Source organism: Alosa alosa, chromosome 1 (assembly GCF_017589495.1).
Source record: "Alosa alosa isolate M-15738 ecotype Scorff River chromosome 1, AALO_Geno_1.1, whole genome shotgun sequence".
In the NCBI taxonomy this organism is placed as follows: Eukaryota; Metazoa; Chordata; class Actinopteri; order Clupeiformes; family Clupeidae; genus Alosa; species Alosa alosa.
In genome coordinates this window covers 28761503-28774735 of record NC_063189.1, presented here as the reverse complement: position 1 = coordinate 28774735, position 13233 = coordinate 28761503, and the positions used below count along the sequence as shown (strand labels likewise).

At 44.0% G+C, this 13233-nt stretch overlaps 1 protein-coding gene across 7 annotated transcripts in view; it reads right to left on the bottom strand.

Annotated features, from left to right (window-relative positions):
- The window catches only part of lrba (LPS responsive beige-like anchor protein), a 197246-nt gene that overhangs the window by 45390 nt on the left and 138623 nt on the right, over positions 1-13233 (bottom strand). For all 7 annotated transcript variants that reach the window (XM_048245589.1, XM_048245607.1, XM_048245615.1 and 4 more), the window contains 3 exons: positions 8863-9003; positions 7117-7236; positions 189-341 (listed from right to left, as the gene is read on the bottom strand). In XM_048245589.1, coding sequence (XP_048101546.1) covers positions 189-341; positions 7117-7236; positions 8863-9003 — 414 coding nt within the window. The remainder of the gene's footprint in view (positions 1-188; positions 342-7116; positions 7237-8862; positions 9004-13233) is intronic.

The following is a 13233-nucleotide window of genomic DNA, read 5'->3' as shown; positions in this document are numbered from 1 at the left end:
TTATTTTGATGTAACTACTGCTTTGGCAACATTGTAACACTTACAGTCATGCAAATAAAGCTCATTGAATTTAATTGAAATTGAATTGAGAGAGGGAGAGAAAGGGAGAGAGAGAGAGAGAGAGAGAGAGAGTGTGTGTGTGTGTTTGTGTGTGTATGTGTGTAAGGGGGTGGAGGGAGAGGACATACCAGGCGGTTGATGCGCACAAACTCCTCTGGGTCCTTGGCCCACGCTGGCAGCTCCACGTCTGACACCACAGAGCCATCATCCATCACACCCAGGTTGTAATTATTGGAGTTGACAAACATCTCAGGCAGATAATAAAATTCTGGGATCAACTCCTGAGAAAGTAAGAGACAGGAAGGGAGAGGGGGAGCAAATGAGAGATAAGTTTAGAGGGATTACTTACTGCTATCATTTCATCATCAGTAGTATTATTCATTTTCCATTATATTCAAGAACATTCATTAGAATTGCAAGGAATATTTAACCAACACTTATTTTATTTTATATGAATAATATGCAATTTCATTTAACAACTGAAACTGCTTTGAAATACCTGTGAATCTTGATAATCCACAACAACCCACTTAGATAACGCTTGAGTTTAAAATCCTCCAGATAAATATCCTCTTGACACGACTCTAGTTCAGGCATAGTAAGCACTTCTCTAAATGACAGATAAGCTTCCTGAGAGATGCGAAGCAGTGCAGTGCATAGGGAGGAATTTTCAAAGAGGCCATTTTTTGATAATGTGTGAGCAGTGCGAAATAAAAGCCTTCTCCCTTCAGATAAGACTCAGAGCAGGACACAGGCCTGTGGAATTTGAATGCAGGACTGCCATCGACCTGCTGCTTAATTATGGTGACTGCAAGCAATGACTTTGGCCAAGAGCAAGCGCAGCAGAAGGAAAAAGAAAATAACAAATAATTAAATAAGAGCGAAACTGCTATATCTCGTGTGTGTGTGTGTTGTTCTCTATAACGATGCCATTACTCACTGGAATTACACTTCAGACACCTAATTTGCTCTATGCCACAAAATGTCTGTCTGATAAAAACCAAGTCACACACACATAATGAAAAGAACGAAGGTACTCCAACAGGTTTAATCATAAAAGGGCATCCGAGGAGATGCCAGCCAGGGAAGTAGACCCAAAATACAGAGACAAAGTTCAGAACATGCAGAGACAAATGGGGTGGCACTTCTCCCATGAGTATGTTGAAGACTGTTTAAGTCAAATCTTAGTGTTACATTCCCATTTTAGCTCTTCCCATTATGAAATGATGCACCTCTATAATCAAGTGTGGTGTGGCACAGCAAGGTTAACTTTGAAGTGCATAAACATAGGTAAGAAAGTAATAATTAACCCTTAGAACCCTAAGCTGTTTTTAGGGCATTTTCACTACCTTTATTTATAAGGATTTATTCTGGTCATTGTAAGTGCCATACACACATGCTATATTTTTTTTTTCAGCAGAGTCTAGGCTATCTAGATCTGCCATCATTTCATGTATTAGTACTAGCATTGATTTTATTTTGATTTTTAAATAATAAAAATACAAAAAGCGTATTAAAAAAATCTTATATTTTAACATGTATCTCACCACTGCAAGCTGGCAGCTCGACTTGCCTTACATGTGTGTGTTGAGTAGACTGTCCTGAATCTGGCAATATCATTGCCATGGTGAGGGGATTCTCTGGGGCTGAGCAATTTACAGACATATGTGGTGTGGCCTTAAAGAAATAAATGGCATTTTTTTTATTTAGTGATGAAAAATTACCTTTCTGCGCTCCATATCTGTGACACGAACTGATCTGACCTGACTTGACCAGAGTTTGTGTGTTAGCCTGTGTGTGCCTATGGTGTATGCACTCATAATGATTCTCTACAACAACTTTTACTGCATTGCCATGAACAAAGTAAAGGCAAAAAAGGTGTTTCTTTGTTGATCAAATTGGGATGCAATGTGAGCCTTAAATTGGATGCCATGCAGAAATTTGCTAGGATCTCAAAACCGGATTATGAACATGCTTTGCCATAGAGAAACACCCGATAGCATTGGATTATAAACATGCTTTACCACAAAAACAGACAAAAACGTGGGGTAAGTCCAGCTATATGGAGTTATTATTTTGCGGTCACTTTGTCTGTTTTATAACCCAGAAGGATGTACTTGGTATCAAAAGATAGCTCTGTGTCTCCTCTCTCATCTGACATGTGTGACATATCTATCCGATCACGGGTCCGCGAATAATTCAAACGAGAGTAATGGGTGAGAGTAATTTTACTCTACTACAAGAGACTGGCAGGTTTCACTAGGAGCCATACTCAAGCTCCTAACCCATAAGGGCATGTTTAACATACACATTCAATATACACACTGAGGTGGAAACGATCAACATCAATTCCAAATAACATTAACTGGGAGCTTACTACAATACCCAATACATAAGTTCAAATGTAAATGAAAACAAAACATAAAATTAATAGAATCTAGAGTCAACAAAACATCACAAAAATGTGACAAGAAGCCTAAACTCCTTTAAAAAGTTCTTTGGAAAAACAAAACCATATAAACTGTACATCTGTAAAGCAATGGCTTTGCAGACTGAAAGAGAGCATGCTTGTAAGGGTTTTTTGTTTTCTTTAAATGACAAAGTATTTGTGCAGCTCTTTCCAGTATGTATATAGTGGACACATGTAATGGTTCAGCAGACACACACACGGGCGCACGCACATTGTGTCAGCTCAAATGAAAACACGTCTAAATCTGTGGCATGTGAAAGTAGACCGAAGCTGTGTGCAGTCTGTCATATGCCAGGTGAACCAGAGCAGACATGGCAGTGTATATAACTGCTCTCACACAAACAGTAAAAACACATTAAACAGTTAACTACGACACATCCAGACAGTACACCCTGGATATATGACAGCAACACTCATAGAAACACTAACGTAAATTGCAGTCTTAATCACAAACACAGGAGATTTACTGTCTGTATACATCCGCAAAACCCAGAACCAGACCATGTAAACATACATTCCTTATGATGCCGCAGGTAAAGAATGCAAGATACTTTGATAAGTGAATACAGACAGAAAGGACAAACAGAAGATCTACATCTCCCCAAATCACCATTTCATTTTTCTGACCCAGTGCAATCCGTCTTCTGTGAGAAGTGAATGGATGATGTGTGCCTGTAAGGCTGTGTGCTGACTGGCACTCTAGTGGCAGCTATGAGACTAAGTCTGACAGACAAGCAGGCTGACATCAGCAGCTGGCTCTACACATGCACTACAACACATCATCAACATAGAAAAAAAATCTCTTTTTCCCCTGTTAATTGTAGCCTATTTGTTTTAAGTGTAATGATATTTAAAGAAACATGATTTTGGGCCAACAACAACATTAGAAATCAACAAGAACCATGACAAAAGTGGACGTTAACATTTATGTCTAATTTTGTGTTATAAATGTTTGTTGTTAGTGATAATAGCAGTACTTTTTGCTGGGATTCAGATGCCTTTTCTCCCTATACTTCCCACAGTAGTATTAGGTCTATTAATATGGCAATCCTTAAACTCCAGACTGGAGTAGAGGCATGGAGGCCAAATCTTCTTTTTCCATCCTCTACTCTTACAGCCTGTTCCCACAGCTGTAGGCAGGGGGGGACCAATGGTCTGGTTACACTTATACACACTATATTAGTAGTTTCTTCAGGCTCATTTAAGCATCTGTCAAACTGGAGCACTTCTACAGCTAACCTTCCATTACTAACTTTTGAGATAAATCTATTCACTGATGTTCCAGCTGATATCAGTGGGGGAGTTGTTATTGTTGCATTTGTTGGGACAGTGTCATCTACTAGGGTGGATTTCTATTGGAGAAAGTGGAACAAAAACTACTTTTGTATGGCAGCCACCTACTGATACAATCATATGCAAATTGTAGTTCAATCACATTAAAATTGACAACGAAAGCCAACTGTTGCCTGTGTTGGGGCTAAAAAGTTGAGTTTGAGTACCCTACAAAGACTACAGCCAATGGCCAACAAACATGTACATTCTGTGCCTCTGTGATGAACGCATATACAAATCATAAACCAGTGGTTCTCAAACTTTTCAAGAGTACCACCTCCTAAACAAATGGCTCTCCAAGTACCACCATTATGACCGGCATCAAAATACAATAGTGTAGGCCAATTTAACTACATATTTTACATTGTAAATACTGTTTTGCGACAGTACCAGAGAGAGAGTCCACGTACCACCAGTGGTACCCGTACCACAGTTTGAGAATCACTGCCATAAACAAAGCAGCATTTGCTTATTGTTTTCACGCTAGGTTAGCCACAATCACCATATACTGTATAGTTTCTTAATATAGGTAATTAATATAGAAAATGTGTCAGAAAAGAAGTTGCAAATGACTCTGTCGTCAACTCTTTGTCTTTTGGTTGTGGAAGAATAAAGGTAGAAGCAGAGGCAAAGAAATAAGGTCGAAATAAGGAGAAACCACATCATCAGTCCAATCACCCAGATGCAATAAACTAGCAGGACTGCATCTCTGTAGGGGATGACTACTGCACGTCTTGGCAAGAGGAAGACAATCTGAACAGCCAGCTAGTATAGTAATCTTTCTCACTGACTGGCTCCCATGCAACAAGTTGAATCAGCCAAAAAGTGGCCAACAGGGCTGGACTCGTGCCAACTGTGCAGGGGCCACTGAGAAAACACTCATCCACGGGCTGACACTGGAGTGTCACAATCGCCAAAGACACAACTTTCCATAGGCTCTCACCCTCTCCCATAGAAATCTGTAACTATTTTCCTGTTTTCAAAGGATGGCCGATCTCTACAGACATGATAGACATTTCTCTTCATCAGGCTGTTACTTGGCAATTTAACAAGAATTAATCAAAAAGTGAACTCATGCTTGCCAATCATGCTTGCCAAATCGTGCTGCACTGGATTTGAGATAGTTTCTCATTTGGGAGGGAATGCCGGGGCTTGACGGCTGTGCTGCTGGTGGGAGTGTTGAGGTGAGAGCAGGCAGCTGAGTGCCCAGCTCCTCAGCCCTGGGGCGGCGGCCATGTTCCACTGGCCTGCTGCACCGCAGTGAGAGTTGCTAATTAACAGAGCAAACAAACAGTACAAGTTTTCAACAAGCCCTCCACCTCCTCCTCCTCCTCACCCACCCCTCTCCCTCTCTCATTCAAACAGAGAGGTCAGGATTTTACGATGGCACATGGTGCCCCGGGTTCAGACGGCCAGTCTGGCGTAAATTTGGCGGCCCTGATTCAGAGGTTGAGGACCCCGGGGCCACTTAAAAGGCAGGGGGGAAATAACAGGGGACTGGAGGGGGAGAGGGGGAGACATGGGGGTGCTGTTAGAGGCAGTGGCCCCTGAGTGGCTGGTCAGAGGGCAGAACCTGTGATCCACAATCCTGTTCTGCTATGGGTCACTGATCTTATGGCCCCCCCTGCCCTTCACCAAGTCCCAACATACTTAAATACACACACACACACACACACACACACACACACACACACACACACACAAAACATATCCTTAAAGCACCATACCATCTCTATTCTCTATCTCACACCATGCACACACCACAGTAATGTGTGGATCCACTTACAAAGGTCCTAAACTCCATGCTTTAATGAAACCCAACAGCAACTCACACTGCTGACATTAAACAAGGTGATGATGCAGTAGTAGGTTATAGGATAGAGGCTGGAGGTGGAAATGGGCTGTCGGTGGACAAAATGGAGATTTTGTCTAATAGTTCTCTCACCCAAAAGAGAAAACAGCCATAGTGCACAAGCCTTCTATATTCCTACTATCTGTACCTCTATAGACCTACTATCTGTATCTTCTATAGACCTACTATCTGTACCTTCTGTATACTGATTTCATAACCCAACAGACTATTTGGGGTTACAAAATCTAAACAAAGGACCCAACTGAAAAGTTGAAATAGCTGCACAACTACTGATGTGTGTGCAACAAGAGTCTGGATTTCTCCTCTTTTTTTGAGCTGCAGGCAGTTCAGTGCACAGCTCTCAGGAAAGGTCACTGCAACACTGGAGCATTTTCAGCTTACGGAAGGGTAATGGATACATGTCAAACTAGATACTGGAGAGAAGCATGAATGTATGAGGTCCCCCTGTGCTCTGCTCCGCTCTGCTGCAATCAGAGAGTTGAGAGGCGGGTGGAGGTAGGGTGGGGGTCAGCACCAGGAAGTGGGTTAGGGTGAGCTGCTGGTGTCTTGAGTGGAGTGGTGGCAGTCCTGCTGATCCACCATGACAGGCTCAGATTGGGACTGGGCCCAAACTCTCGGAGGGTTCTTTGCAATCAACTGCTGGCTGTAATTCGAGCCACATGTTACACAGCATCGGCCCGATGCAATCAAGCACCCAGGGAAGCCCCCACACAAGAGCTCTCTCTCTCTTTCTTTCTATCCTTCTCTCTCCCTCTCTCTCTCGCTCCCTCTCCCTCTATCCCCCTCTCTCCCTCTCTATCCCCCCCCTCTCTCTATCCTGCAGCAGGGGCCACAGTGGGGCTGGGCCGTGCTAATGAATATTTTAAGAGGGCTGGACACTTGTTAAAGAGGAAAGGGTGAATGCTTTGCAGGGCCCATGGGAGCCACAAGTGGAAAGAAGAGGTATGGAGCGAATGAGCGAGCAAAGGAGAAAGGGTTCAAGGCGAGGTGACTGTCCAGGGCAGGAGGGAGCAGCGCTCACATGAGCACCGGTGGAGAGGAGCCCGGTGTTCATTAGGGGGGCTTGTGTTCTGATGTGCACGACAAGCCAGAGGAGAGCAGAGTACCATGGGCCCCAGTACTCAGGAGGAAATCAGGAACGTAATACGTAACCACCATGAGTCTCTTTTTGTTGTGTGTGTGTGTGAGAGAGAGATTGCTTATCATATATTTGACTTCATGCTGCCAAGTATGGCTGGTAAGTCTGACTGACAGCACATAAATTACTGTCAGAATGAGACTCAAGTAAATGGAGGGCTATGTGCTGGAGATCTGAACAGAGAGATGATTTGATCTGTGAGAGGAAGATGGGTATGGGCACACTGAGGGCTAAACTACCCACCTTGACATCAGAGGTGTCTCTCTGGCAGTTCCTCCAGGCCCTGGACACTGAGGAGAACGTTCGGTCTGCATGGTCAAACTTCCCTCCTTGGAAGTTGAGGAAGAAAGTTGTGAATGGCTCCTGGAACGAAAAGAGGAAGAGAGAAACCCAAATTAAGAGAGAGAGAGAGAAAGAGTGAAAGTCAAAAGCCACTTCGATGTGTCCTCTTTTCTTGTTTCCATTACTTGGCCAAATTAGCCATTTATCAGAAAAGACCTGCTATGAAAAATGGTGATTGAATCTGCTTCTCCTTGTCTGTCCAATAATGCTAAACCTCATGTTTCAAATGGTCTTAATTGTCTAAGTCATGATGTTGATAAAAACACTTGGGTATATCAAATGGGGTACAAATGGACTGCTTTCATGTGGAACAACACAGACAGATTTCCTCTGTCTGAAAAATAAAAGACTAAAAATTACTTTGAGTAGTAACAATAACTAACCAAAGTGGTCATTAACCCAGCAATGTGCCCATACAACAGTGTTATTAGTCCCTTTCTAATTGACTCTAATCTTGTTTGTCGAGATCAATAGCTTTTGTTTTCAAAACAACAGCACCCCAGTGGGTACCACCATTAGTCTGAACGAAAAACAGCAGCTCTGTACCCCCAACCCTAACCCCCTCCACGATGGACTGGGCTAATTTGCCTTCAGTGGTTTGATAGTTAAAACTTCCTTCTTTGTGATAGATCCAGCCTGCTCTATACCTTGCCCCAGTTGACTGGCGCCCCTCTAACAACTGAATGACTGCTCATGTTAGACCTGAGCTCAAATAGGCCCCATAATGCTGCTGCTGGACCAATGCACTGCCCAGGAGGGAGTGGTTGGTCCGAGTGAAGCACTGACACAGTTCCAGCACAAAAGCATAGATGGCCTGGAGACCTAACGAATATTCATTGTATTCACAGTTGCAAGCCTGCACTTGAGTTACAAGCATTAAGTAGAACTGAGGTCTGTCACAATGAATTATACTAAACTCTAAACTAAAATGTATTAAAAGTTATTTTTTTTTATATGTATTTGTCATGTTTTGGTGTCACTGGTACGCTGGCGACTACGCCGCTCCGTCCGATATTGTCTTTTGTTATGTGTCAATGACAATGTCTTATATGTGGAGTGCTTTGGGTTGCACTCTGTGCATGTTAAATGTGCTATACAAATAAAACTGACTTGACTTGACTAAAATGAGAGCAACATAAGGAGACGCTGCACGAGAGCAACATAAGGAGACGCTGCACCATGCATACGTTAGCGTGGTGCAGGGTCTCCTTATGTTGCTCTCGTGGCACACCAGGCCTATATTTCAGCTCCACATAAATCAGCTTGCCTCACTGTGAACTCCGGTCCAACTATAAACAACAATTAGCTTCAATGTGTTGCACTACAAATCATGAATCACTTTCCATAAATATCCCAGCCTATTGTCCAAGCACCAGCAACTCAGACCTGATTATCAAGCATTTCAATACACAAAGGCATTATGGCTACAAATCCCATAGGTTTGCATTCTGATGGGGGAAAATATTAACTTTATGTAAAGGTTGTAGCACTACAAGAAAATATTTTTTCATATCAATGCTTCTAGTGTTACTGGTGTGTATGGCAGGCTGAACAGATTTCCTGTTCTGCTTGTTAGGTCTGTGGCGGTCATCAGTGTTGATCTCTGGTGTGTGTTTTTCTGAATGTGTATCATGCGTGAGGACTTACGATTCGCAGCAGCCACATCTGTGTGAAGCTGGAGGTGGAGTAATGGGTGCCATAGTGAAACTTTGGAACCTGATCGTCTTCCCATGATTCATAGCGGTCAGAGAAGAAGGCTGCTCTCTTCGGGTTTAGGGCTCCAATTGGCTGGAAAAGAAACACAAGATATCTGAATGAACAGGCTCTCTGTCCCCAGTCATGCTAACAGGCTCTCTGTCCCCAGTCATGCTACCAGACTAGCAGCAGCCCAACAGCCGAGCTAAGGCCTGTACAAACCCCGCTGACTGCTCCCTATGAATATTGGATGATGTTTTTTGAAGATCAATCCATTCAAACAGTCTGCATTTTACTGCTCTGAAAAGGAGCCCCCTGCAGCTAATCTGTTGGGGGAAAGAGGAATGGCTTGCCATGAAAGTAGCTGGGTGCATCAATAAGAGGCCAGGGCTTTTATGAATTTGTGAGTGTTACTCAAGAGCAATGCGCAGGAGTCAGGGAGAAATGGGCACGCTGCATTCATTCTCCATTGATCTCCTGGAAAACCGATACAGGCCATTATTTAAATACTCATTTATAGAGCTCAATTTTATCCAGTTCAATTTTTATTACCACACCAATGACTTCAAGCTACCCCTCCCCTCATGTGCAAAAACACACACATACACAGACAGATCCCTCGAATGCCTAGAAATGTAATGAAACACACACACACCAGATCAATGGTAATGGGATGATGGGCTGTTTTAAAATGAGAGTAGGCAGGAGAGCAATCGATGGCTTGGCCCTCATATCATAGCTGTGGCATGAGAGGCTACATCCGAACTAACGCCCTAATATTGATCCTTAAAGCAGGTGCACAAGTGTGTGAGAGAGAGGGGGGGGGCAGTTATAGCTTTTACACCCAGCGGGCAGCTGACAGTGACACACTACTGGCTTTCTCATGGCAACGGTACTAGGAACACACCTTGAATTATACATCATGCGATTAGACTGATTTATTGCCATAATAACACTGGCCTCATTAAAAAAAGAAAAGGGAGAGCTGAATAAAAAGCCCATATCCATGTGTGTGTGTGTGTGTGTGTGTGTGTGTGTGTGTTTACCACTGTAAATTACGGGAGAGGAGGACACACTAGTGAAGAGACGCTCACACAATGGCATGGTTTGACAATGCCGTACATCAGGGTTGTCCCTGGTAGGCTAGTGATGAAGCATGTGTGTGGGTGAACATGCCTCTGTCTGTGTGTGTGTGTGTGTGTGTGTGTGTGTGTGTGTGTGTGTGTGTGTGTGTGTGTGTGTGTGTGTGAGAGAGAGAGAGAGAGAGAGAGAGAGAGAGAGAGAGATGAAGCAGATGTAGCATATTGGCCTAATATGTTCTGGCAGCGTGCATGAATATTTCTTTGATGACAGGTGAAATAAATGAGCAGCCTCTGTGTTTATAATTACACCACAGACAAAAGGAAAGACAAAATGGCACACACACACACACACACACACTCACACACCCACCCACCCACCCACACACACACACACATTCAGACAGTGGTGGGAAAGCTGAAAGGTAGGTTGACTCACACACATGCCCTCCAAAACACAAAACAATATCTACTTCAAAACACAGATAGTGTGCATCTGAGCAAACTAAATACATCATGGCTTCAGGTTGAGTTTGTCAGGTTTAAAAGCCCTCTAATTATATACAAATATATGATACAAGTCAATTATACAAGTCATGAATGCATTCATGTTCATGGGATACACTTACCTCAGACAAAAATGGCTATCAATCCCACTGGACTTAATAGAAAAGTTTACATTAATCTTCTGCAAATACAATGGAATGGTGTGGAGTACAAGAGAAGCACAGATAACATATGTACTTCATCTCCAAATCAATACTCCATTAGCTTTCTCCTTTACCACTGAAAGGTCCCATTGGTGCTCAATACAAGCCCATCATTTTGTGTATGACCCTCTAACAAACGGTGTCTGGCCATCATCTGCTGGATAATGCAAATGAGCAGGACCAACAGTAGCGCACAGCTCGCTGGGTCGCGTAACGACATAGCGGACATCTGGTTCAGTTGACCAAGCCTGTGCAGTTATCTTGCCCAGTCCTCTTTGTCAGTGCAGGGTTAGAGTTTATGATAAGACAGCCAGGGGGGTCAAAACCACATGGACAAAAGGGGACATAAATTCATGCTGAGCTGCCGCCACACACACACAAACGAACACACCACTAGCCAACCCCATTACATTGTCTATGTGTGCATGTGTGACACTGCATCCACAGCAATTTTACCACTCAATGTGAAAGGTCTCAGATGACCTCCTTCTATCAATGCAAGGGAGAGAGGTAAACATGTGAGAGAAGGAGGGAGAGAGAGAGAGAGAAACAGAGAGAGAGACGGAGAGAGAGAGGGGGGGTAGAGAGTGGGAGGGAGAGAAACAAGGCGTGAATTATACAGTGGCCAGCCTTTGCAGACAAGGCGCTCTGGCACGCTCCACTGGTCAGACATTGATATCGCTCGTGTCAACAGCGTGAATAAAACAGCTGTGATAAAGATTGCTGAGATTTGCTCATTCGCTCTTGAAAGAGGGAAGGGATTGAGGTGGGGGAGGACAAAAAAGCGCTCTGCCCTCTCTCCCTCCCTCCCTCTGCCCTCTCTCCCTCCCTCCCTCTGCCCTCTCTCTCTCTCTCTCCATCCCTCACGCTCAGTCTTCAGTCTTAGTTCCTTCCCTCGGGTGTGAAAGCTTGACTGAACACAGAGGCCGAGCTGTCAAAACTCCACCGAGGGAGGGAGAGAGAGAGGTGCGGGGGGAGAAAAAAGAAAGCCAGGGGGTGGGGCAGGTTAACAACAACAGTGTTTGTTGCCATGTTTGAACCTTCCAGCCCATGCCAATATCAGACCCAGATATGCACACCCAAGAATACATGCAGCTGAATGTTGGGTTCACCACCACAACTTTAATACCTTCTGGGAGATGTGCCTCCCAGCTCTTATAAACCCGTTAAAATAATACAGTATACTGTACATAAGCAAAAAATCCTCCAGCTGCTCATCTGTAATAAAATGTAAAACGTTCCAACAATAATTGTGGGTCTGAGTTTGTCAAGATGAGATTTCCTCATTAGAGCGAATGTGTTGAGGAGTCCTGTGTATTACGCTGGGTCTGTGTGCGCTGATGACTAGCTGGCTGAACTCTCCCCAGAGCCCAGGAGAGACAGGCAGCCTCCCCTTCTCTTTGCTCTAAATCACCACGCATTCCAGTCGGAATGAAAGACGCCCACGACGAGACGCCACCGCCATCCGTCCTGCACTGACACCCTGCAGCCCCCTAACGTGCTGCCCTTGCAGGTAGCCGATGTCCATTAGCACTGTGGCCCTTTGTTTTCCTTGAGCTCTTAGCCTCAGATTTATTCGGCCATTTTAGGGGAGTGGTGGACGCTCCCCTCCATCACTCCACTCCAGGGGTAATCCTCCATCCTCCCTAGGATGTGGACTAACATGAATGTACAGGGACCAGGAAAGCTTTCCAACACACCCTTTGGACCACAGCTATTGTTCTGGCTCCTTGCTCCATCTCAAGCATAAGTCACAGATTGCATTCTTTTGGAGGAGGTGCGCTAGTTCCCTGACATGATGAAAGTCCCCAAAAAAGCCTTCTGATGGATATCTGCAGTGGAATGCAGAACTTGGCCTCTAATTCTCAACTAGATCCACATCAAAGTAAACTGACAGCATCAGTCAAAGTTAAGTCACTTAAATCCCATTAAGACACTTTCTCGACTACCTGATAATATGAACAATTTCTTAGGAGTCTTTTGATCAAAGTTTTTCTGGCCAAAACAGAGATGTTGTTGGGTGGTACATGCATTCATTGATCTTTTTTGGATTGTTTCCATTTGGTCTCTATAAGTAAACTCTTTATCTAGACAGACTACATTTTGTCTTCTGTCAAATGCCTAGCCGGTGTAACTGATAGTCCATGCACTCTGTACACTACACCCAGCCTGTCCAACCGAATGCCTGTTTGTGTCAGTGCAGATCTAAAAACAATGGCATGCTATTGAGATGAGAACTAAGAGACAGAGGGTGAGGTTTACAGGGTTCCTGTTAGCAGCCGGGCTGCCAGTCCCACTACTCAGCAAACAGCAAGCTTCTCAACGAAGAGGTCACTAATTGGCTCCTCAGGGACTTTGGTCAGCCAATCAGGGTGGGGGAGGAGAGTGTCATGTGTATATGTGTGTGTGTGTGTGTGTGTGTGTGTGTGTGTGTGTGAGACAGGGAGAGAGGGAGGGAGGGAAATAAAAAATAAAAAAAGAGTGGAAAGGAGAGACACTATCCTGGTTAGCACGCAGACCTTCTCAACTGTAAT